The sequence below is a fragment of the Vicia villosa genome, unplaced genomic scaffold (assembly GCF_029867415.1).
Source record: "Vicia villosa cultivar HV-30 ecotype Madison, WI unplaced genomic scaffold, Vvil1.0 ctg.001451F_1_1, whole genome shotgun sequence".
NCBI lineage: Eukaryota > Viridiplantae > Streptophyta > Magnoliopsida > Fabales > Fabaceae > Vicia > Vicia villosa.
Window position 1 is genome coordinate 463,100 of NW_026705622.1, and position 26,724 is coordinate 489,823.

Sequence of the window (26,724 nt, forward strand, 5' to 3'; positions counted from 1 at the left end):
GCTGACATATTCACCAAACCTCTAGCAACGGAGCAATATTTCAACATTCGTAGGGAATTAGGGATACTCGATATCTCTAATTTGGGCTAATTACGTTTGTTCTATCTTAATATTATTCCTTTACTTTATATATATATATATATATATATATATATATATATCTATATGTTCTCTCTTGCTAACATTATTCTTAGCATAAAGTTAGTTCATCATCTAGCCAGGCGTCATTCCACATAGATTAAAGGCTGCCATTAAAGTTGAGAAAGCGGTAATGTTATTGTTGTTCACTTCCAAAAATATTATTGATACTATAATATGCTATCAATTAACATGCTTATAGTGACTTCATACATATATCGCTCTTGCTCATTCGACTCTCATGCTATAACTGACCACCTTTTATGAATGCTAGCATTTTATCTATGGTTCTCTCGTTACTCTTCTATTTTCGTTGTATCTCTTTTTGATGTTGACAAAGGGGGAGATAGATGCTGAGTGTACGGGGGAGCTGCGTTAAGATATTGACTTGTTGAGAGATAGATGCTGAGTGTACGGGGGAGCTTTGTTGAGTCTTTATCACCTACCACCAAAGCTTCGACTAATGGTTTGCCATCATCAAAAAGGGGGAGCATGTGAATACAAGATTACACTCAAAGATGTTTTTGATTTATGGCAAACTCAAATGAGCATCCAAACAACAAGGAGGAATCGGAAAAGCAAAGAATTTAATCACTCATGAAAGCACAGGATGATCTACTATGCATAAAGGTCGACTCAACACAAGCTGAATAAGAAAAATGCAGAAAATCAGCAGTTAGGTCGACCTACTGTCAACCCAGGTCGACCTAAAATGAAGAAAAAGCCATATACTGCTGCTAGGTCGACTCACAGACCATTTAGGTCGACGTAAAATGAAGAAATCTTCACATCAGTCTGCTAGGTCGACCTACATAACAACTAGGTCGACCTAATCTGAGAAAATGTTCCCAGAACGCATCAGAAGAGGATTCTGGTCGACCTAGTCCTTCAACAGGTCGACCTAACTGGGAGCAAACTTCAGCAAGCACTGCTAGGTCGACCTAACCCCTACAAGAGGTCGACCTAATTGATCAAGAAAGTCCAAAATTCAGTTATTCTTGGCTCCAACTGTTATGCAATCATATATATTGTGTAAGGGTTAATTATTCAACACAACACCAACGACTGAAAGATACACAAACGCTTCTCATCTTCGTTCTTCATCATCTCCAACACAATTACACATAATCATTCTTGCGTTGCGGGTTAGTGATGAGTTCGATAACGTCCATGGAACGGAATTGAAGATTCCTAGTGGGTGAAGGTCTGTGGGGTTTGTTGGTGAATAAAATCTGCGGGTTTTGTCCTCCACGACGGGTGGTTCTTGGGGGTTTTTATCAAGAGGCGTTCGTTGAGGATTCGGCTGAGTGTAACGATTGAGGAACGGGGAGTTCAAGGAATCAAGACACTGCAGACGGGAATCAAAGTGAAGCTCTTGGATAACCTTGATCTGACTCAAGATTAAGGGGGAAGAAGATTCAAAGGATCGACATAATTGGTTTATCGTTTATCGCTTTGTTATCTTCTTTGTATATACTACTTTCAACATTAATGAAAGATTACCCAATTTCAATTTGGAATTGGGGGCAGACGTAGTCGTAGCGAGGACGATCGACGAACTGCCTAAACAAATATCGTGTTCTTGTCGCTTTTACCTTTTCATTTACATTCTGTTCATATTTGGTTATAATAGCAAATTGATTAACGATTCGAGTGTTAAGATTGTGAATTAAGTACTTACATAAACATCACAATCCACCACACATTGAATTACCTTCAATTTGATCATTATCACCAAGTGTTTGTATATTTGTTTCTATCACTCTTACTGCATTGCAAACATTGTCCATCATACAAAAAGTCAATCTGATTTTCAATAAGAGAAACGTTTTGATTCTGCAACATATACTCTTATCATACAACTCAAGTATTTGACTGGTTGTTAAACACATATATAATCGTTTCGATAGTGGTTCGGAATAGACGCGAGTCGATTCAGAATCACTTCCGCTGAAAAGTCGTTTAAATCCGTAAAACTGTGAACGATCTATTCACCCCCCCTCTAGATCCTAAGGCCAGCGTCTAACAATGGCGTCTTTTGAAGAGATCGATAATGATGTTTTCATGGAGCATCATGAATTGAGTCCTCGATTAGGTCCTGACCATCAGGTGGAAATTTCTTCCATGATTTAGAATTCAAACCAGCTTTCTAATTTAGAGTGTGTGCATGATAAATCACTTTCCTATGCTATTGATTTGCCTGTCTCAGTCACATGGAGTGACACTGATACAAAAAGTTTAGTACTTGGTCTGTTCATTTTTGGGAAGAATTTTATTCAGATTAAAAGATTCTTAGAGAACAAAGGGATGGGGGAAATACTTTCATTTTACTATGGAAAGTTTTACAAAACGGATGGATATCGTAGATGGTCGGAGTGTGTAACACCCTTCTAAACCCCCACGGAAATTAATAATTAAATCAGAGTGACATGCACAAGGGCGTCACAATTCATAAATAAAATAAACAACATCGGTCATATGTCATGCATTCACTAAGAGACATTTCATTATAACTCATAATTCATAATATATCATGTTGACACAGCGGAATAACATCATCAAATTACATCACATAATCGATTTATTAATCCTCAAATAAATTAAACAAAAATGAGTTATTATCATAAACTCAAAAACAACGTTTCCCCCAGTGTTACACCTATCAGAGCATGACCCGACGCTAAACAACATATTGACTCATGAGCTAATCCTCACCGAGTCGGAGCCGCTATCCTCAATCTGAAAAATATAGTGTAAGGGTGAGTCTCATTCGCAATTAACAAATATTATTGCATTATAAATAACAACACATCAATAGTTATATTATTCACCCAATCCATCTATATTCAGATAATCCATCATCACACAAAACACACAATACCAATCATAACAATGAAACACATTCAGCCACGTTATCAAATCCATGCATATGAATGCAACTGACACTATGCATGTGGTACCAAACATCACCAGTGGAATCATCCACCGACCGATCTATCGTCAATTCAGATACGGCCCTGCCAGCACAAATTCCACACAATGGGAATCCTGCCCCTCGCTGAATCCTCTCATCATATAGGATTCAGCCCATGTTTATGAATGCATGCAACATATATATAACATACTTTCATCATCACCATTCTATGAGTAGCATCATCTATACTCATTTCATCATCATCATCATCAATACTAAGCATGTTCATATATACATTACATCATTCAATACAATCAATCATCATCACCATCATTACAGAACATACATGTATTACACTAATCATCATCATCAAAAGTAAGAATATACATGTATTCACATCTTCCAAAACAATTCAATCATCATTGTACAATCCTCAACAATCATCACATAATCATGTTTTCAAAACACGTCTTATATTGTCACATCTCATCACATATGTCAACAATATATCATCCATCAAACGAACAAAGTATTTAAATCATACTCATATTATCACATGAAATATCTCATGAGTTCCATTACAAAATCAAACAAGATCATCATACGAATCATGTTTAAAACATAGCATGTATTGTCATATCTCATCATATATATGTACAATACATCATTCATCAAACAATAAATTCATAATTCAAAATTAATTGAAAGCTACACCTCATTTTATCATTTAAACTCATAGGTTATCTCATAAGGTTCATCATACTCGAAACGGCACTAAAAACGGAGTTACGGATCAAAAGTTACGCATCATTGAACTTTCGAAGAAAATCACAAAAACAAAATTTTTACACACAGAACCCATACGAGTATGGCACCTCCCATACGCTCCCATACGCGTATGGCCCAAACCCATACGCGTATCAGCCATCCCATACGCGAATCAACAGAACTAATTTTACACTGAGAATTTCCATACGAGTATGAACACACCCATACGCGTATGGCCTCATCCATACGCTCCCATACGCGTATCACCAAATCTCATACGCATTTCACCAATTTTCTCCAAAAATATGCAATTTCGCACCAGTACGTTTTCCACTCGTTTTCACTCATAACAGGCTACGATTTTAAGTCTAAAACACCATCTTTTTACACATTAACATATGGTATTCATCCAATTTCATCAATCTATTATCCTATGTCAGTTTTACACATTAAAACCTAACTTTCTATCCAATTATTGGAAACCCATAACTCAGATTCAGTGTTTCATGGAAGAACACAACAACACAACAATTGATATAATACCCACAACACAAACATCAATTAACATACAATTCTATATAGAATTCACAGAGGTATTCATCAATTATTCAACTTCTATTAAAATTATTCCAAAACCTAACTCTGACATATGATCAAATTGACTCAACAACACAACCAAACATGCACTATCATCCATAATTACAATAAGAGATGGTAATTGGAAGAGTCCCCCCTTACCTTAGCCAAAGATTCTTGATTGGTCTTCTTCCTCTTTGGTTCCTCTTTACGTTCCTCAGCTCTTCTCTTCCACTTCTCATTTTTCACGTTCTGACTCTATTTCCTTATTTTCTTTATTTTATGAAAACATAAAATATTTAGTAATGGGCTTACTCACTTAGCACCCCCATACTACTAATCTCACTATCCGGCCCAATGGCCCTTAATCCATAATTCTCCAATAATTCAACAAAATACTAAATAATTCTAAATAATAATTTAATTTCCGATTAAATTAAAATTAGAAAATATGGGGTGTTACAGAGTGCAGGAAGTTAAAAGGCAGAAAATGTATAATTGGGAAGAAACTTTTTAGTGAACCAAAACAACGTGAACTTTTGTCTCGCTTGATTCCTCATGTCTCTGAAGAATCCCAAGATACTTTGTTACAGGTAGTCAACGGTGCCATCTCATTTCCTCATATTTAGTCCTTCATTTTATGATTCATGTCAAAACTTTGCTAATTTATGGAATAGCTGAGTGATTTATCATTTTATTGTGATGTACCTTGGTTATTTCAACCTCTATGCCCATACCAGTAACTTTTTTCTGTAAATCACTTCAGTTATTATATATATCATTTGTTTCAGTCTTCACTTAACTTATATTTATTATACTCAGGTTTCTAAGTCATATACGGAGGGCAGAATTTCGCTAGAAGAATACATATCTTCTTTGAAGTCTACTGTTGGACTTGGCGTTCTTGTGGATGCAGTAGGTATCGGTAATGTGAAGGGAGACCTTACTAGGTTTCGTGTGAAACTTGGGAAGAACAATCAAGCGCAAACTTGCAAAGAGTTGTCTTCTCTTGGACCCAGTGATATTATACAATCTTTGAAAAGAGGATTTCGGTTGAGCAAAACCAAAAGTAATGAACTCTTTTGGGAAGCTATTTGGCCCCGCTTACTAGCTAGAGGATGGCACTCTGAGCAACCAAAAAATCGTAGCTTTGTTACCTCCAAAGATTATCTGGTTTTTCTTATTCCCGGCGTAGACAAGTTTTCAAGGAGAAAACTTGTGAAAGGTGTTCATTATTTTGATTCTGTTAGTGATGTCTTGAGCAAAGTAGTAGCTGAACCGAATATTCTCGTGCTCAAAGAAGAAGAAGAAGCTAAAGTTGGTAGCTGCAGTGAGGAAGATCTAGAAAACGGATCAAATAAAGATGATTTATCTGACGATCATCGTCAATGTTACCTCAAGCCCCGATCTTCTACCTACAGTAAAGATCATATCAAATCCATGTTTATTGATACAAGTTTGGTACATGGGAGAAAGCCATCTGGTTTACGAGAATTGAAATCTGTGCCTGATGATTCAGTGTGTAAAGTTGAGGTAGATGCTGCTGGTAAAACATTTAAAGGGCAAAAATATATGAGGAAAGTGAAACATGGCAAGGATATGTCTAAAAGAATTAAACAGAGTTCGACAAAGTTGACAGTTATTGATACTAATAGACTTCCTGAAGGAAAACTATTGAAGCTGAAAGTTAAACAGCTGAAACATCCGCCAGTTGAAATAGAAGATTCGTCTATGATGACTACTAGTCTTCTGAGAGAAAGTAAAAGTGGTTCTTCAACAGATGTTTCATCAGAGATAGTGGACACTGAGATGCTTATTTGTGACAAAAAGAAGATTATAAAGACTGATAGTAGCAGAGGTGTATTCAACAGTGCTGCTACCAGTAAGAATGAAGAATATGATAATCCTGATAATGATTCAAACACGGCTCTCAAAAGCCAGAAAAATCAACATGCGTTTCTGTTTGATGATAATGGAATGAAGAGGATCATAAAGAATCAATTTAATCGAAGGGTACGATCAGGTGATTCTAATCACGTAGCTGTTCCTATCAAAAGGAGGAGATTGTCTGCTTGTGTCAAGGCAGAGAAAAGCCGCATCAATGAGAATTCATCAGAAAAACTAGGATTCTTTCAGTCTTCTAGCCTTTGCAAAGCCAACAAAAATGTTTGTGATCCAGTTAGTCATCTGCATAATGGCAGTACAGCTGCTTCTTTTACAGACAGAAGTTTGGAAGAGAATAATGAGAAGAGCATTCTCAACGACAGCTATCAACGCACAAGTGTTTCATGTGAATCTTTCACCTTCAACATTTCGCAGGTTCCATCCAAGTCTGAAAACAGCATAATGATGCCAAAGGCGGAGGAAGGTGAGCAAGGCCTAAAGGAAAAAGATCCATGCCCAACATCTGCTACTGAGGAAGTGGTTGAGGAGCCTCTGAGAACCATTTGTGATGTTGGTTCTTTGGAACAACAGACTGATATAAATCCGAGAAGACAGAGCACTAGAAACAGGCCAATGACAGTTAGAGCATTGGAATGTATAGCAAATGAGTTCTTGCATGTGCAAAAGAAACAAAAAAAGAAAGACTTCCAGACACACAGAGATCCTTTCAATCCTTGCCGCGAGGCTCGTACAAGTGGCAAAACAATGTTGTGCCGTCATTGTTCAGATCATGGGAATGCAGTTTCAGTACAAGAAGAAAAGCATTTGATTGCAGATGTATAAAGTTTTTCTTTTTAAAGATAGACATAGATAAGTTATTATACAAATATGGATCTTAAAAAAAAATCTTAAGTAGCTAGAGTGGGAGATGTTTTGAAGCAGTGTTATCCATTCAACCATGGTACTATATCATATATCAGTGGAAAAGCAAGCAAAGCTACTCTGAAAATTTTAAAATTAGAGTGTATTTGCATACATTGTATTTTGTTACTAGTTTTAGAGAGTAATTCAAATTTTCTAAACGAAACAGCCCCCCACCCCCCAAAAAACACATTTACCCTACATCACATTTCAATCTCAACCTCTTTAAGATTTTCATCAAACCAACTTTCAAGGCTACTTCAAAGGTTCCATTTACTTGTTCTACTACATTCTAAAGCATCACAATCACCTTCAATTTGTAAGTTTCTAAAACTTTAGATCTATCATTGAAATGCATAATAGGGTTGTTAGAAATTAGAAAAATGATATAAGGGTAGGTTGTTAGTAGTCTCTAGGATTGTTTAGAAGCATAAAAACTGGTTTTGAAGTGTTTAGGGTGCTTGCCATGAAACCTGCAAAAATGGTGTTCGCAGGGTCGGAAGTTCATTTCCGAAAACACCTCCCTCATTAGTTTTAGAAATGAACCTCCATAATGGGTCAAAATTGTACTTTTTTAAAATTTTCTTGATTATTTGCATTTTTTTATTTTCTTGATTATTTACTATGATTATTTTTATTTTCTAACCGATTTCAATTGTTTCAGGAAAATGGCAGGCAACCCAGCTAGAATTAGACAGGGGAGAGAGACACAGACAACGTCGGCTAGACGCGAACGGGTGACGCAGCTGGCATCGACGCAGGGACGGGGTAGAGTACGAGCACCCATCCAGACAGATGAGTCTGGTTCCTCGTCTGGATCGAGGAGTCAGTTGGCTCGGGTATCTTCTTCCCGTCAAGAGGAGGAGGAAATACCCGATGCTGATCCTCCACACGGGGAGGAGGGCTACCCGGGAGGGCCTAGGGACACTTCCGTGCTGATTTCCTACCACGAGCACGTCGCTCTACGTGTCTGGGAGGGAGAGGTATTTTTTATAATTTATCCGACTTTATTATTTAATAGTTTTTTATTTAACTTTTTATTTCATATTTTCTTCACGGTCTAATTAACAATATTTTTGTTTTTGTTGTAACAGGAAAGGGCGACGCTAAAAATGGTGAACCACACGAGGAAGATTTTTGATCTGTTTAAACCAGAGGCGCAATGGTTTAATGATGTGGTGACTGCTTCCGGGCTAGGTGGGTTGTGCATGACCGGGTATACCAGCATCAGCCACGGCATGCAGGGGGCTTTTGTGGAGCGGTGGCATAGAGAGACGTCTTCTTTCCACTTACCGGTTGGAGAGTTGACGATCACCTTGCACGATGTACATTGTCTTCTCCACTTGCCGATTACGGGGATGCTGCTGAACCATTCTCGGATCCAGAGGGTCGATGCAATCGAGTGGATGGGGATCTATCTAGGTACCCTTATATGGCTGATTTTGAGTGTTGGACGACAAATGAGGCCCATATCCGGTTCTCCACTTTGAGAGAGCTGTATGAGCACCACTTGGTGGCGGCGGCCGATTCCGAGGAAGCGGGTAACGACCTATTTACGGAGTATCACCGTGCATGCGCTCTCCAAATTGGTTCATGTTCTTGGTAGGCACTGCACTCTTTGTGGACAAGAGTGCAACCTACATCGACGTGACTTATCTCTGCTACTTCATGGACCTGACTACCATTCACCAGTGGAACTGGGGGTCAGCTATTCTGGAATACCTATACCAAAAGCTGAATGAAGCCTCCAACTGGAGAACCAGGCAATTGACTGGATCTGCCACACTCTTGACGGTACGTTTCCTTTTAATTGTTACACATTTATTTATGGTTCATATTTATTTTTAATACATTATCGTGTTTGTCTTTCAGGGCTGAATTATTTATTTTTAATACATTATCGTGTTTATCTTTCAGGGCTGGATCATCTCCTACTTCCCCCGCATCCATGGCTTCGCCATTGATCCTGCGTACGATGACGCCATGCCTAGGGCCGCCCGATACATTCTCCAAAGGGGGAACAACCACTACAATAAAATTAGCAAGTTGCGACGGTTAATTTTGGTGGGTTACGGCGGTTTAAACCATCGCAAATTGCAGGTCGCGACAGTTATGATGTTGTCGCCAAAACATGTGTCGCCAGGCTGTACTGCAATGGTTGTTAAAATCGTCATACTAACTGTCGTTATTATTTGCGACGGGTAACGAACTGCCTTAAACTGTCGTGAATTTTATTATGTGTTTTTATTTCAATGCTTATTACGACGGTTTTCAACGTCGTTATTATTTTACATTTAATTTTAGAACAAATTACGGAGGTTTGTAACCCCCGCTAAATATATTAATTTTAATAAAAAAAAACTACCCAATGTAGAATAGCTTCTAAAAAAAGCCAAAATCATGCCACCGAAAAGATCTTATAATTTAAACAATACTAATAGTAGCAACAAGTGTTACTGCTATTACATCCCTTTCATAACCTGAGTAGCTTGATACGAACTATAATGGAACAAAATATATGAAAAAAAAGAAAAAGGCCTTATACATTAGTTCAGCAAATGTAAAATGAATATTCATATTTGCGACTAACTTACTAGTGTAATAGAACAACATAAAATAAATAACACATACAAAACTTTCACTTGGTAATTGGTAATTAGTGAGGTTGAAGTTTCATCTTGAACTAACTCTTCCTCCTCACCAGAACAACTTCATACCAAGTTCTAAGTCTTCTACCCCAACAAGCTAATGCATGGCACTAGTCCTTCAAAAGTATAAGCCAAACTAAACCAAGTCAATTTTATCTATTCAGTTATATCTTTGATGGAGCAAATTCAAAGGAACAAAGGATAGAGAACTAATATGGTGGTTGGCACTAACATAAAACATATAATGTTGGCTATAATTTAATTGTATAATCCTGTAATTGATAATGCACCAATGCTTGACTCAGTCTGTCCAGTCACCATAACATCTACATCACTGAATTGAATCATTCTTGTTGCAACATTTATAGAGAATGTGACCCAGTAGCACAAGTAGTGATTGCAGCATGTTTTTCCCTGTATTTAAGAATAGGGAAAAGGTTCAACTCATGATTAATAATGATCACAAAGGTCGACATATAAAAATATGTGAGTAGCTCTGTAGTAAAAACCTAAAGAAGTATGAAACAATTGAGTAGCTAACCTCATACTGAGTGATTTATAAAAGTTCTAATCAACCCTCTACAAAACTAACCAAGTTTTCAATGTTACTAAACCTAACATAAAGGTATTCCAGGTACTAGATATTGAACTAAGCTCATATTTGAAAATATTAAATAGCAATGAAATAAATTGAAATTGATCACAGAAATGAACAAGTTCATTAAAGTCACAGATTCTGTGGTAAAAACAGTAACAAAATTAAACTATCAAACTACATAGTATTTTATGAAAGAGTCAAAAGTGAAGGATTTTTAATTGACCTGTCTTGAAGGAAGCAACCTAGCAATCCATCCCTTAATTTCTGTAACACCGACATCAAAACGAGGACTAATAATACCGCACTTGTTCAATCTTCTATTCAACTCCCCAACAATTCTACCAGCTCGGTGATCATCAACATACTCAAACTCCCCAAGAATAAAACACATTGTAATCTATAGCTATGATCCATTGAATTATTCATAAAAATGAAGTCAATAACACTTGCCAATTCCTTTCACTGACTGGCCTAGGCCCAAATAGTACACATATGCATATTATACCATATCTAACATACACATAAATTAATCGATGAAATAGCAAGAAACATATCAAGTCAAATTATTATCAATTACCATTCAAATAGTGGTCTTAATGCGAGCATGTAATAAAAAATAACACAAATCTAATAGTCAATACAAAATGTTGTGTGATGTTAATGATCATAGAACAAGGAGATACATCAAATTGAAGTACATGTTATGAGTTCAACTATGGTAATTCAAGTGGCTTTCACAAACAGTTTTACAAAAGTGAAACGACTTAAATTAAAAATGAAATTTTCAGTCAGCCAAGTATTTTTTTAATAAATCATTCATTACTACTTAACCAGGCCATTGCTTTTTATAATATTGTAGAAATGAGACACATTAGTAAAGTTAAGTTGCAAATCATGAAACAGCACACAGAAAAATAAAAAATAAATCAAGAAATAATATCAAATATGAACACTTTTTGAACACCTTTAGAGATGTAGTGGTTCCGATAATTTATGAGGACAAATCAATCTGCAAGTAGTAAGGAAACAATGGTCAGAAGAAGAAACATAAACCAGCAGCTATATATATTAGACATGGATAAATGCTGATTTCTAATTTCTATGATTCGATTTCATTAGGCACGCAAATTATGTACACGTCATTGAGTAGAATTAAGAATATTTATATTGCATAGAAATATGGTAGATCCAAGAAAATGAATTAAAGCAATTTTAGATCACTCTCTAACTCTTGTGCTATCTAAGAAACAGAGAACATCATAAAAAAAGCTATAGAAAAGGGCTCTTAGACCAAAATCAATTTATCTTCATTAATAATCATTTACGAGAAAATCAATATGAAAAGTGAATGTACATGGTTATTTTTTTTCAAAAGCCACTACATAAGAGGTTATCATATTGGCTTACAAACAAAACATATATAGCTAGGAAATGAAAGTTTGCAAAAGCCACTACATAAGAGTATATATATATATCAACTTAATCTTTCTCCATTTCAAATTCATCTGCATTTGAATTTAGAAAATGAAAGTTTGCAAAATGTCAAAATAATATATAAAAATGAGTATTGTGTTTCACACATCAAGGATGTTGAAACATCATGACACAAGTACCTGAAATTATGTCATCGATCTATATAAATTCAATCATTCATAATTACAAAATTCCAAATTTTATATAACATTTATGCCCCATTCCAAATTTTATATAACATTTATTCCCCATCATACGTAAATGTATTGAAAAAATTTGAGAACAACTCTCGTGGCTCGTGAGAAACAACTAATATAATACCCTAGGTATTGAACTGACTAAAAATTGTCATACTGCTATTTATTTTTAAAAGCAGAACAACATCTCCATATAAGAAGACAATGTTAGGCCCTATAAGAAGACAATGTTTGCACATATTTATTTTTTCACAACTTTTGTAGAATCTATGTCATCTTACCGGAGGAACAAAATAACATCTCCATATACAATTTTATTCTTGTTAACAAATGCACTCTATAAGCAAATGCCTTTGTGGTTGCCCTGTGTTCATTAGAAAAAAAATACAAACACAAACAATCAATAAGAATTCTACCTGATATGTTCTTGTCCGTATAAACTTGAGAAGTGAATTAAAACTCTTTATAAATATGTCAACACTTCCACTCCTGTCGGTGCAGATCCTTTGCGAAAAACTCTTGCGAAGATCTTTGTTGATTGTAATCCTAAAGAGTAAATGGACTTAAATTTAAAATGCTTTGGAAGAAATAATTTTAGAAATTAAATACTAGTTTTGATGAAGGAATACTAACAAAATTGGACAAGGGTGTGTCATTTCAAAGCCTTTAGTGTCGTTACTTGGCTATTTTCTTGTAGTGTCTAATCAATTCAATTTGGGGAAAAACAAAACAAAAGCAAAAATAACTTTGATCCTCACCTCCCTCTAGAGTGATTCATCAAGCTACTGCTTATCATCATCATGAGTGCTATCTTTCATATACAATTGACATAAGGAATTCCTTACCTTATGAAAAGAACAAAACATCAGGTTCAATTTTCTTATATATTCTATTCAACAACTAATTATAAAAAAATTTGAAATTGATAAGAAAAAATACTACATTTCAAAATACACATTGAATTCTTTTGAAGAAATGATCTTCGAAACAACTGATTCGCATGAGCGGTAAGAGCAAACATTTCCAAACCTTGGAAACTTTAAGAAATTTCAGCAAAACTCAATGATGTAGGACACATTGAAATCAACACAATCTATTGCAAATTAGGACAATTTTTTCCAACATAAATCAAACCATCATCACCAATTTTGTTACTCTTTCACCCATCAATGTCAACGTTTAGCCAAAAAGACATGACCAACATCTGAACACTCAGGTTTTTTTACAAGATGCAAAACTTCCAACTTCAAACACTTTAATACACCAATAAGACCCATATCACTTACCTCAACCTTTTCAAGATGAATCTCACCCAACATATTCAATTTCCTCACCGCTGCAAGAGTCGAGTCCTAATTTCCGACACACCCAGCCAATTTCAGAGTTTGAAACTTCTTCAAACCAATTATTAATGGCATAAAGTGTGCCCATTAACAAGCTCGTTCTTAAGAATCAATTTCATTGAAGAAGAACCATCACCACAAATTGATTCAACATCGACATCGTTATCTCCTCGAAACCTCTTAACAAAGAAGCTCCTCGATAAATTTGTTGTTATATGCACCAGAGTGAATACCCTTAACACCAAATAAACACGACGCCGTCGAAAGCTTCTTCGAATTCTTACAATTTTTCGCAAGACCTAACATTCCAATCTCGATGATTTCCTTACACCTGTGTGTAACTTCAAGCACATGAGAGTGGGTACAATGATAATGAACGAGAGAATCACAAATGAGAAGCCTTTCTCCTTCGATTTTCCCTCTTATTCTTCTTTTGAGGGATTGGGAAAATGAGAGTTTGTGAAAGTGAGAGAGAATTGTCATCTCTTCGATTTTAGGGTTTGAGCAAGAGTGAATTTTCCCCTCCTATTTAATTTAAGGGTTTGAGTGAAAAGAATAGAGAGGTAGAACAAGGGAGAGTAAGGTCAGATTAAAGCTTTAGTTGTAGAAGGAAGAAGGTGGAAGACTCCAAAAATGATAACACAAATGAAGATTGAAAAAAATGGAAACAAATATTAATGAAAAATAAAAATAAAAAATAATGGGAAAACATAACAATGAAAGAAAATAAGTGGGAACGTAAAAAATTGAAAAAAGAGCAATGATGATTGGCTAAAATAGTCGCGACAGCTTACTCTAACAGTCACGGATGTGGAAAGAGGACGGTTATTTCGTAACTGTCGCAATAATGTTATTCAACTTGTTTAGAAAATCTGCGACGGTTGGCCTTAACTGTCGTGACAACTGTCGCAATCCAAGAATAAGGGCGGTTTTGCGGGAACTGTCGCAACTCATGTGTCGTAAATCTCCTTTTTTTCTTGTAGTAAACGCGGTGGGACCATATTGCGGATACCTCGACCTCAAAACTCACGATGACATTCGTTGGACGCCATTCAGTGACTACACTGTCCCATTTGACCGCATCGCGTTATACTCTGGCTGGTTGGCATGCGGGGCCAACACCATGGTGAGGTATCTGCCGGAGCGGTGCATGCGGCAGTTTGGACATGTGCAGATGATATCGAGGTCACCGTTTGAGGCTGCTCCCAACACAGTTACCCGAGTGGAGCTCACTGTCATATTTGAGGACTGGGGGCATCATTTGGTCTCGGAGGAGTATCGTCGCATGCAGGCCACCCAGGAGTGGCATTGTGTAGATGGATACGTGACATGGTTCTATGGGGTGTCACATCCTCTGATGACACCCGACGCTCCCGGCGCTCCTAGGCCAGCATGCGAGGAGATCCTGGAGAACCAGCATACCGAGGATGACCATGCCATTGATCTCCTGCCGATATGCCAACATATAGAGATGCTTGGGCGAGACGCGTTGGAGCGAGGTATCATTGATCAGGGAAGTCCAGAGGCAGTCGCCGTGGTGGAGAGGATGGTCGGTGATGCGGGCGGTGCGGCGGCATATAGGAGGCAGAGGAGGTCCCAGGGAGTTAGGGTTAGGGATACACAGTAGGGGTTCCAGTTTATTTTTCTATGACTTTATTGTATTCGGTTTGTATTTTTTACATTACGCACACTATTAGTATTTTATTCGGCCTGTATATAGAATTCGGCTTGTATATATAATATTAGCATTTTATGTTGATATGTCGTTTATTTTATTCGGCGTTTTCGTTTAATTAAAAATACGGGATTAAATGTTGTTAAGAAAAACATAAAAAAAAAACATAATTTCTGCATATTTCGGAAGTGCACTTTCGAAAACCCCCTAAAATGTGAAAAAGGTGTTTTCGAAAGTGCATCTCCGAAAACATCCCCTATTTGGTGTTTTCGGAAGTGCACTTCCGAACTTTGAAAAAATCTAGGAAACAAAATTACTTCGGAGATTGGTCGTGGCGGTGGGGTTGCGTCGCATGGTCGGTAAAACCCAGCGCTTGAGTTGCCTTGGAAAAAAGGCATTGTTTGTTGGGGTGTGGTGTAGCCATATTGTTGGTGTTGGTGTTGTGACGATTGAGTGATCATTGGCTCGTTTGGATCGTTTTTGTCATCTAGGCCCATGTCGGGGCTGGGTTGTCTATTGGAGAGTAATTCAAATTTTCTATGTAAATCTCTTTGTTTTAACAATAAATTTACATAATCTTTAAAATGAAGGCATTTTATAAAATATTTTGTTAAAGTCTACTTGGAAGATGATTTAGAGTCATTTTAGATAACAGCTTAATTGCAGCTTCTTAGTATAAATGTTTATCAAAATAAATACTTATCAATAAATTTGCATAAATAATTTTTATAATAATGATAAAATAAATTTTTATTATTTTTATATGCGATATAAATTGTTTTCGTAAGTTATCTTGGAGAAATTATTTAATTAAGCTGAGAAATATTTATGAAAAATATTATATTTTGATAATGTATTTAAATAATGTTAAAAAAATTATGTCAACAAATAAATTTAAATAAGTCAGACATGTAATTAAGAGAAGAGAACTTTTTTTCTTTTCAAATTCAATAAGTTTTACAATATTATAAAAATAGGGACGTGTGGAGTAACTCAACTCATATGTTCTAAATAAATTAAATGAATATAAACAATCATGAATTCAATGTTCCGCAACATCATTTGTTTTTTAAAAATGTATTATTATACGTTTTAATGATATTTATAAATCAATAATTTTTTTAAAAATTAAAATAAATGAAGAGTGATTAAAATGTCATACTCCTATTATCATGATATTCTTTTAATTTTATCAAATATATAAAATTTAAGCATAATCCTTCGGAATCCTCCTCTCAAAAAGATCCTAGAGGAACTTCCAATACTAGTTAGAAATTAAAGTTTTAAAATTTTTTTTCTATTAAGCACAAGGTGGATCTCAAATTGATCCTTATAATTACATCAAATTTTGTAAATTAATCTCTATATTTTCAAAAAAAAAAAAAAAGAAAAGAAAGGATCTATCTTTGTAAATGATACAAAATTATACTGTTATACATTAGTTAAAAAATGGACCTCCCTTTGCAAAGGATAAGAAAATATAATATTGTTCCCTATAATTTTAAAAAGGCTTAATGCATCTTTTGGTCCCTTAATATAATTTCATATTTTTAGTTCAGTCTCTTATATAATAAACGTTACTTTCAGGTCCCTTATTTGTACTTTCGTTAGCTAATGTCATCCTTTCTATTAAAATCTTTGTATTTCCGTTAGTTTTTGCTATGTTGACAGTCCAACTAGGCATCATTGGGTGGCATAGATTTATGATTATCAATTTTGAATAAAAATTACTTCTCTTCTAAACGTTTCATCTTAACCCATCATACTTCATTTTTATTTCACTATTTCATCTTGCCTTAGGGAAAACCCTAGCGTTATTATCTTCCATCCATCTTCATCATCGTTCTCGAAGATACATTGTTAACTCAGGCGCAAAGGTATAATTATATTTCTCCATTGTTAACTTAGTTCATTTCATCCATTTTCGTTCATCCACCCTACTGATACTTCGGTCATCTTCATTTTTAGGGTTTGTGGAACACGAAGATCTTCCATCATCTATTTTAAGGTATGACTAATGCAAACTGTTTATAGTTTTGAAACCCTTAAATGTATTTCTCATTTAGGGTTTTCCATATTTTGTTTCTAGGTCATGGATAGTCGGCTTGTGTGCATTGTTCATCATGGGGGTGAGTTTTCCGAGGTCACAAAATTAGGGTATAATGGGTTAGAGGAAACCTGGGATGTGGATCCTAACTATTGGAGTTATTTCGAGGTAGTTAATGGGGTAAAGGAGTTAGGTTATTCAAGTATAAAGAATATTTGGTATCATGACCAAATGGAGTGTAATAGCATAATTGAGTTGAAAGATGACAAAGGAACTAGGAGGATGCATACAATAGCTGAGTTGACTAGGGAAGTCCATTTATATGGTTTCCGTCCCGTGCTACAAGCAGATGTTATTGAGGAACCAATACTATCACTTGAGTACAATGTAGATGTTGGTGGCACTGAAACTGAGATATGAGACATAATGGATAAAGGAGAGATAAATGATGAGAATGCAGGAGACATAGAGAATGTTAAGGAAACCACAGAGGATGCACTTAATGTGGAAGCTCATGTGGAGGCTGATGTGGAAGGCACGAACATAAATATGGAATCTGGAGACAAGGGGACCACGGATGTTGAACAAGGTGGTGGGACCGCTGAAGTTGAACAAGGTGGTGGAACCAGTGAAGTTGAACAAAGTGAGGGGACTAAAGAAGTAGGAAGTGTTGAGGGAATGAACTGTGACATGGATGAAATTGAGGGACTGAACTGTGACATGGATGAAGTTGAGGGACTGAACTATGACTAGGGGTGGCAAAATGTGCGGTGGCTGTCGGGCTGGCCCGTGCACCCGCCAATAAATGACGGGTTAGGTTGCGATTTCGGACCCGCCGTCCACCAAAGCATGCCCCGCCAAAACCCACCGCCCGCCTAAGTTCGCCCCGCCAAAGCCCGCCGCACGCTAAAGCCCGCTTCACCTATTCGTTAAGCTCGTCTCTCCTTAAGTCCGCTTTTTTTTAGTTAATTCTAGTCATTCAAATTCTTGATGGTTTTATTTTATACATTTATTTGTAAATATATGCAATATTTTTTTTAGGTAAAATTTATTTAAAAGATGCTTTATAAAAAATTGTTCTAAAAAATAAGTGAAAAATTTAATTGAAAGGTAAAAAAAGACTATTAATCCATTTAAAAAATGAAAAATAAATAAATAAATAAATAAATAAATAAATAGGCGGGCAAGCCCGCCGCCCTCCAACCCGCCACCTTAGCAAGGCGGGCATAATTTTTATCCCATTTTACTTGGAGGGCTTGCCCGCCCCACTCTCTTTTTGGCGGGCTTTAGGCGGGGCGGGCGGGCTGTTTTGCCACCCTTAATTGTGACAAAGAGGTAGTGGGTGATCTGAACTGTGATGAAGGTTTAACAGTTGGTGAAACAGAGGTAGATGGTGATCTGAGCTATGCAGAAGGTGTAACAATTGGTGACACAGAGGTAGATGGTGATCTGAATTGTAATGAAGATGAAATAGTTGGTGACACAAATGATAGTGCATTGGGAATAAACTTTGAAGATTATGATGATGATGTGGTAATGACTGAAGAAATAGCAGTTGATGATGCTGAAGTATCTGAAGATAAGGAGGGGTTGAAGAACAAAAGGACTTGAAATGGGATAAAAAGGGCATGGGGAGAGGTAAGGGAAAAGGAAAAGCAAAAGATAAAGGTAAAGGGAAGGGAAAAGGTAAAGGGAAAGGGAAAGTGGGGAAAGGAAAGGGTAAATGGAAAGGAAAAGGGAAAGGGAAAGGTAAAGGAAATGTTGGAAGACCTTGCAAGAAGAAAGTTAGTGAGTGTGAAACATCTGGGGAAATAAGTCTGTTAGATGATGATGATGATGATGATGCAGATGAAGAAGAAGCACAACTAAATTGAAGGGTTTGAGTGATATTGAGGATGAGAATAGTAAAGATGGATTTGAAGAGTATTTTAGTGAGGATGACTGTGTTGGAAAGGCATTATGGCAAATTTCAAAATGCCTAAAAGGATGGATGAATATAAGTGGGAATTAGGAACATACTTTGCTACTAACCAATATATCAAGGATGCCATAAGGACATATGCCATACACAATCGTAGCAACATGAAGTTCAAGAAAAATGATAAGGATGAGAGTTATATGTAGAAAAGGTTGTCCATGGGAGGCATATTGTGTCAAAATCCAAAATGAAAATACATGGCAACTCAGTAAGGTGATATTTTTCCCAATATCAAGAAAAAGCTTGCAAAAGAATCTGGCAGAACAAACCAATGGATTGTGAGGTATTTGTTCAACTACTTGTGTGTTGTATAAATTAGCCGTTAAGTAGTGTGACTGAACTGTTGTAACTTATGCAGGCGTGCAGGTGAGTTTGATTATGAGGTGAGGCACGTATCAAATAATGGAGAAAAGTATGATGTGAATCTGTCTTCCAAGATGTGTTCTTGTAGGATATGAATGTTGACTGGTTTACCATGCCGTCATGCAATATCTTGCGTGAAATCATAACAACTGGATATTGAAAAAATTGTGTATGAGTGTTACAAAAAACCAACTTATAAGGCATGTTATGCATCTGTTATTTTTCCAGTCAATGGGGAAAGTCTGTGGGAGAAGAAAGACTATGTTGAACTATAACCACCATCTATCCAAAGGCAACCATGAGGCCAAAGAAGAAGAGAACTGGAAATCCATCTGAGAGTATCAGGGATGAGACTCAGCTAAAGAGAGCAAACTTTGGAATTAAGTGCACTAGATGCCACGTGATGAGGCACAAGAAATCAACATGCAAACTGCCACCACCAAGTCAGACTGCTCAACATGAACCAGCTCAAACCACTCAACCTGAACCAATTCATCATGGTCCTAGCCAGCCTGAAGCAACTCAGGCTGAAGCAAATCAACCTGAGGTAACTACAACTTGAATTATGCTTTTATGCCCTTATGTATCTTAGTGTCAATAAACACAATATTATTTTTGTATACCCTTTTGTTACTTAGTGTCAATGAACACGTTATTAGATTTTACGCCCTTTTGTAACTTTGTGTCAATGAACACATAATTAGGCTTTCGTGCCATTTTGTGTTAGTATCAAAGAACACATGCTTTTATAATGTAAAGCCTTTTTATTTAATGTATTTGTGTAAATATTTACATGATTCTACATAAAATTGAACATTATGTTTATCTGCAGCATATAACTGTAACATTACAGGCCCTAATGTATTCATTTATTTCTATTAAGTACCTTATGTAATAGTATTATTTCACTATAATCATGAATTTGTAAAGTTATAGACCACTCAATAACACATAACACAAGACTCAATAACACATAACATAAGAAATGGCAAAAACATTGATATAACAATCCAATCATTTAATTTAAGCAACATCAACCTTACATACTTTCACAATATTGACCACAACTCTATTTCAAATACGTGGTTACAAAGACTAAATCAAACCCTAGACTAATAATGGCAAACACTATTGACCACAACTCTTCTTGGCACCAACAATCTATCCTTTTGTTTCTTATTACCACAGATCCAAATGACCCACAACTTTGAGTGTTTGATTTTGAGTAGTTACTGGAGGTGAGAATCGTTTGCATGTAGAATGAGAAGGAGAAGAATGGTGAAGGAGAGGAATGAGGAAGGAGAAGAAGAACTCATGCCCTAAAGCGTGAAAATGGAGACTGGGCATAATAAAATGATAAAACATTAATATAATGCAATATGTTGAGTCACAAATGCTAAATAAGCATCGTTGTCATGCCGGATTAACCACTTAACGTTTTCACACTCAAACTAACGGAATGGACCAACTTGAGTAACATAAGTTTTGTTAAGGGACTAAGTTGTAACGTTTATTACATAAGAGACCAAAATAAAAACTGAAATTAAGTTACGAGACTTCCGGACTAAATAAGCCTTTTAAAAAATTTCAAATTTTACAAATTAATTTTCAAATTTTACAAATTAAGGACTAAATAAGCCTTTTAAAAAATTTCAAATTTTACAAATTAATTTTCAAATTTGTAAATGGCCTTGTGTTTTCATATTTTGAAATTGGCCTGAACTTTTTGAAATTCACAAAATTGTCTTAACAAAGTTGAAGAATGGAGATTTTTTTATTCTGTCTAAAATTAAATAACTTTTTTTAATCGAGGCATTTCAATTATCTATTTTATAAAATTTCAAATAATCCCATCCAAACAGTGAAGGATAGAAAAATACTTAGAAAGGGGGGGGGGGGTTGAATAAACGTGACTTTAAAAACTCTTAAGATAAAAACAAATAACACAATTATTTTTATCCTGGTTCGTTGTTAACGAAACTACTCCAGTCCACCCCCTTAAAGTGATTTACCTCAACTGAGGATTTAATCCACTAATCAGTCTTGATTACAATGGTTTTCCACTTAGATACCCTCTAAGTCTTCTAGAGTATTCTGATCACAACTTGATCACTCTAGGAATACACCACTTAGAAACTTGTAAGTCTTCTAGAGTCTACTGATCACAACTTGATCACTCTAGGAACCTTTTACAAATCAATGTAAAATAAATGTTTACAAGAGTATTCAAATGCTTTTTAAAAATCTATAATCACAACTGTGATATTTCTCTTAAGTTCTAAGCTTAAATCTCACTAAGATATTACAAGTGAAGTGAGGTTGAAGATGAAGTTTGAGAGCTTTTGAATTTGACAGCGTTTCTGTATATTTGCGCAAGAGTTGTGTATTCAGCTTCTCATCAAAACTTCTATTTATAGGCGTTTGAGAAGATGACCGTTGGGAGCATTTAATGCATTGCGTGTTCCGTACAGCTCTGCATTTAATGTTTCACTCTTTTGTCAACTACCTCGAGCCTTGCTTTTACTGCTTCTACTGACTTTGCCTTTTGTAGCTTCTAACGTTCCTTTTGTCAGTCAGCGTAGCCTGTCATCTTGTACTTGCTTCTGATCTGATCTTTGTAGATACAACGTTTGAATAATCAGAGTCAATCAGCTTGGTTCATAGCATCTTCTTGTCTTCTGACTTTGAAGTGCTTGAGCGTGATACCATAAGAACTTCAGTGCTTCTGCTTCTGATCTCATGTTCTTCTGATGCTTCATAGACCACGTTCTGATTCTGCTAGACCATCTTATGATGTCTTGTGAGAGCATGTTCTGATGTTGCATACTTGAACCTTCTGAGCCAGTGCTTCTAGCGCTGAATTGTGCGTACTCCTTATATAATTCCTGAAATGGAAAATGTAAAGGATTAGAGTACCACATTGTCTTATACAAAATTCATATACATTGTTATTATCAAAACTAAGAATATTGATCATAACAAACCTTGTTCTAACAGAATATAATAAAAATATACGATAAAAATTTGCGATAAATGTTTTAACTAGGACACAAATGTGAGAGCGGGATTGATTAGAGTTTGTAAGATGCAAAAGGCACATTATTTAATTTCATAAAATATTAAATATGATAAATAAAAAATTAAATATTTAGTTGTTAGTGAATAAAGAAGGAAAAACAATTGAATGGTAAATAATTAGAGATAATTCTAACAAAGAAATAAAATTCACATTAAGGAGAGATCTTATAACGAGTTTTCATATTAGTTAAATATTTGGTTGATGTGAAAATAATGACGTTATCTATTCCCTTTATTGAAAATAAGAAAAATAGATAATTATTTGACCTTGACTCCCAACAATTATATTTTTTAACTTTATTTAAAAAAAAGACTATCTACTCCTTTGATTGAGGTGACAACTACATTTTTTTAAATTTATTTTTTTTATAAAAAAGATTATCTAATCCATATCTTCAACTTCTTCAACATTTTTGTCGAAATAAAAGCTCGTGTTAAATACCAAAACATTGTATGCAAATCTAGCTTGGGTCAAATGGAAATCCATATCACAAAAAAAGTACTTTAAAGCACAAGAAAACTTCTAAACCCTCATAAGCCTAAAAAAATCTCAAGGAATTTCCACCATCTCAAAAAAAGTCACTCCTATTGAAAATCCCATTGAAGATAAATCTAAGCCTAATGAGGGCTCACCAAACCATGCAGAGGATTCACTCACTTATGTTTAAAATATACTATCTAAAATTCTGGCACTTGTAATACAGATGTCATTGTTGATGTCCCAACATCAGAACATGATGTTAAGATAGATGTTATGACAGTTGTTCCAGATACAAAATAATGAAATTCTGGCGTTCAGATCACAGATATCCTAAAGGATGTCAAGACAACGTTTTCCAAACACACACAATGAAACGGTATAAAAGTGAAGTGCAGAAACAATAAAGAACACACTACTACGGAAAAGGGCTTTAAAAGCGCTTTTTTTTGGGCTTTTAGAGCGCTTTAAAGCGCTGCCAAAGCCAGCGCTGCCGTAGGTAACGACAGCACTTTTGAAACTCCAAAAGCGCTCTCGTAGCCCCCTATAAGAGCGCTTTCTCTAGAAAAGCGCTCTCGTATCCCCCTATAGCAGCGCTTTTTCCAGAAAAACGCTATGGTAGCCCCCCTATAAGAGCACTTTTTCCAGAAAAGCGCTCTGGTAGCCCCCCTACAAGAGCGCTTTTTCCAGAAAAGCGCTCTGGTAGCCCCCCCTATAAGAGCGCTTATCCAAAAGCGCTTTCGTAGGTTGCGTTTTTTTTTTTATTTTCTATGTTTTTTTTAATCTTAGGCAGCGCTTTTAGTAGGTGGCCCTTTAAGAGCGTTTTTTAAAAGCGCTGTCGTTGCTAAATGAGGTATTTTAAAGTGCAACCTGTAATTTAAGTCTCCCAGTTCGTCCTGTAATTTATATTTATTTTCAACCTGTAATATTTTTGATCTGTAATATATTTTCGACCTGTAATATATTTTTAACCTGTAATATTTTTAACCTGTAATATTTTCGACCTGTAATATATTTTCGATCTGTGATATATTTTCAACCATAGGTAGGACAATATATATATATATATATATATATATATATATATATATATATATATATATACTAATATAATACCATTATAATATCCAAAATTATATATATACATCATTATAGTTCAATTCACATGTAACTAACTCATGTCAAACAAACTAAATCAGTAACATCAATAATATTATACTTCAAATATTGGCAATAGTATGAACAAAGTTAGTAGCCACCTAGAGTACTATAATATTATACTTCAAAAGTTTGATCGTTTCCCGGCCTGGTCCTGCAAAGTATGAACAGAACAACACGGTCAATTAAAGGCTCAACAACAACAAAAACAAACATGAAACAAACTATCAGTTTCAAATTAATCCACCAATATTGTAATGTGTCATCAATCCACCAATGTAATGTGTCATCAATCCAGTTTCAAATCAAACTATCAGCACCATTTAACAACAACAAAAACAAACATGATTCATATAACAACGTCATCATCGTCAACTAATATTAAGCAAAATGAACCAACATCCACCAAAGAAACTCAAACACAAAGTCATTATCAAAATAATATATTCATACCTATATGAATAGTTGCTGAATATAAAATTGACACAATTCCTCTTTGATTTCTTCCAACTTAAGTCTCGTGTAAGAAGCAGCATAGAAGTCATCAAAGTACTACATAACAAAAACATAATATGAATGATTTAGTTAAATGTAATAAATTATAAGAAATTATCTTAAGTTATAAATCGATACCGTGATTGGAATCTCTAATTGATTCGTTTGAATGATTTCTTTCATAAACCTCAAAACATAGTATCCGCAATCTGAACTGTTTCGCTGTATCGGACACTACATAGAAAAACAAATAAGATTTTATAGTTGTCTTGTTTTATCAAGTAGCATAAATATTATAAGCAAAATTGTGAAAATTAATGTACCTCCACTTTGATCCAAGTAATGTCGTTTGATTTAGTCCGGGATACCTGTGCGTCTCTTTGACTTCGGAACACTTGTATTGATCTAACAAAAATATAAAAGCATATGTTTAGATCAATCTCACAAATAATTAAATATATAAATATACACGAATATTTAGAACGATCCCACTTACGTATCAACCATTGACTTCATAGTCGGATAATTGGTCCACTCACCATCTACCGAATTCAGAAAATATACCACTTCTCTTATAGGGTTGATAGCAAGCAACAACCAGTGTGCTGTATAAATTAAAACAATAGTTTATATGAAAATTTTGCTACGCAAAAGAAACAAAGATTAGATGAACCAAGAATGAGAAACTAACCCTACTGGTCGGGTATTATACGGCTATTGAATCAGACTTTCTGTATTGCCGGTGGACAAGAATCTATCAACTAAGCGATGTCTAACTGATTCCGGTTCCGTAGCAATTGTCATTCCACTGCAATGGGCGGAAGACACGAAACGGAATTTGTTTGACAATGCGTGTATCTTATCATAGCTCATGCCAATAGAGGACAACATCTTTTTGGCTTTATACGTTCGATTGGGAAGAACATTATCCTCTGGTAGCATATCTTTCATAAGGGCTAATAACTCTGTGAAACTTTTATCCGACCATCCATTGTCTGCCTTTAAGTTGTACAATTTTAACACCGCAGACAATCTTGTGAATTTTGAACAACCATCATACAACGGTTTCTCTGCATCGCTTACCAACCTCTTGAACATTTTGGGACAATCCTCAAGATCTTCTTCGACTCGATCATAATCGTATGTGTCTGTGCAATCGTCATTTGAAGCATACTTCGTATTACACCTCGACTCAACATTCCCGTTACTTTTCTCACCATGCAAACTCCAAACTGTATAACTTCTATCAATTCCAAACCGTAGTAAATGCGATGCCAACTGATTCCCGTCAACCTTACCCCCATAACAGTAACCCATGCAAGGACACGCCATTCGAATCGAGTCTTTAGCGTGCGCAACCGCAAACTTAATGAATTCCCATACCCCTTTCTCGTACTCTTTCGACAATCGGTTTGAATTCATCCATGTCTTATCCATGTCTTAATTAAGCTAAACAAAAACGATCAAACTTTCACTCTTCACAAGTAACCCCTATAGCGAATTCAATTCACAAAGTTAGTAAGTTCATCACTTAACGATGAACGAAATTGACATCAAGAATATTCCACATGTCGGAATAATTAGCAAAGCTCTTGAGCCTCTTTCATTTATTCTTTGAAAGTAGATAACATGACTATAGTTTTTGTTAGAAATCATAAGCCAAGAAATTGATAGTGCATGAAAAATAGAAGAGCAACTTAGTATCTTGGAATTTTGTATCCTATATTAACTCTCTAAACACATAAAAATAATGAGCTATCAAGGAGGGTACTCTTATGTTTGTAGTTTACCATTAAACAAAATATTAAAATCAAGTGGTTACAAAAAGTAGGTGCATGTGATCATATTATAACACATCATAATGTAAGTATAAACGAAATGAATCCGGAGCAATAAAACGCAACATATATAATCACACAATTTCAGACAAATTCATCATAATACCAATAATTTGAGAAAGAAATTTACCTCGGATGTTACCGAACTCAAGAA

General features: G+C 35.5%; 1 protein-coding gene and 1 long non-coding RNA gene across 2 annotated transcripts; one reads left to right on the plus strand and one right to left on the minus strand.

Annotated features, from left to right (window-relative positions):
* Positions 1 to 2,166: 2,166 nt before the first annotated feature.
* Positions 2,167 to 7,123, plus strand: LOC131635241 (uncharacterized). Its single transcript, XM_058905846.1, has 4 exons — positions 2,167 to 2,233; positions 2,348 to 2,513; positions 4,869 to 4,989; positions 5,219 to 7,123. The coding sequence occupies exons 1-4, from the start codon at positions 2,167 to 2,169 to the stop codon at positions 7,121 to 7,123; spliced, it is 2,259 nt and encodes a 752-aa protein (XP_058761829.1).
* Positions 7,124 to 24,333: 17,210 nt separating this feature from the next.
* On the minus strand, positions 24,334 to 25,043 carry LOC131635242 (uncharacterized). Its single transcript, XR_009293762.1, has 3 exons — positions 24,871 to 25,043; positions 24,691 to 24,789; positions 24,334 to 24,391 (listed from the first exon to the last, which is right to left on the minus strand). It is a non-coding gene; the product is annotated as an uncharacterized LOC131635242 (long non-coding RNA).
* Between the last annotated feature and the right edge of the window lie 1,681 nt (positions 25,044 to 26,724).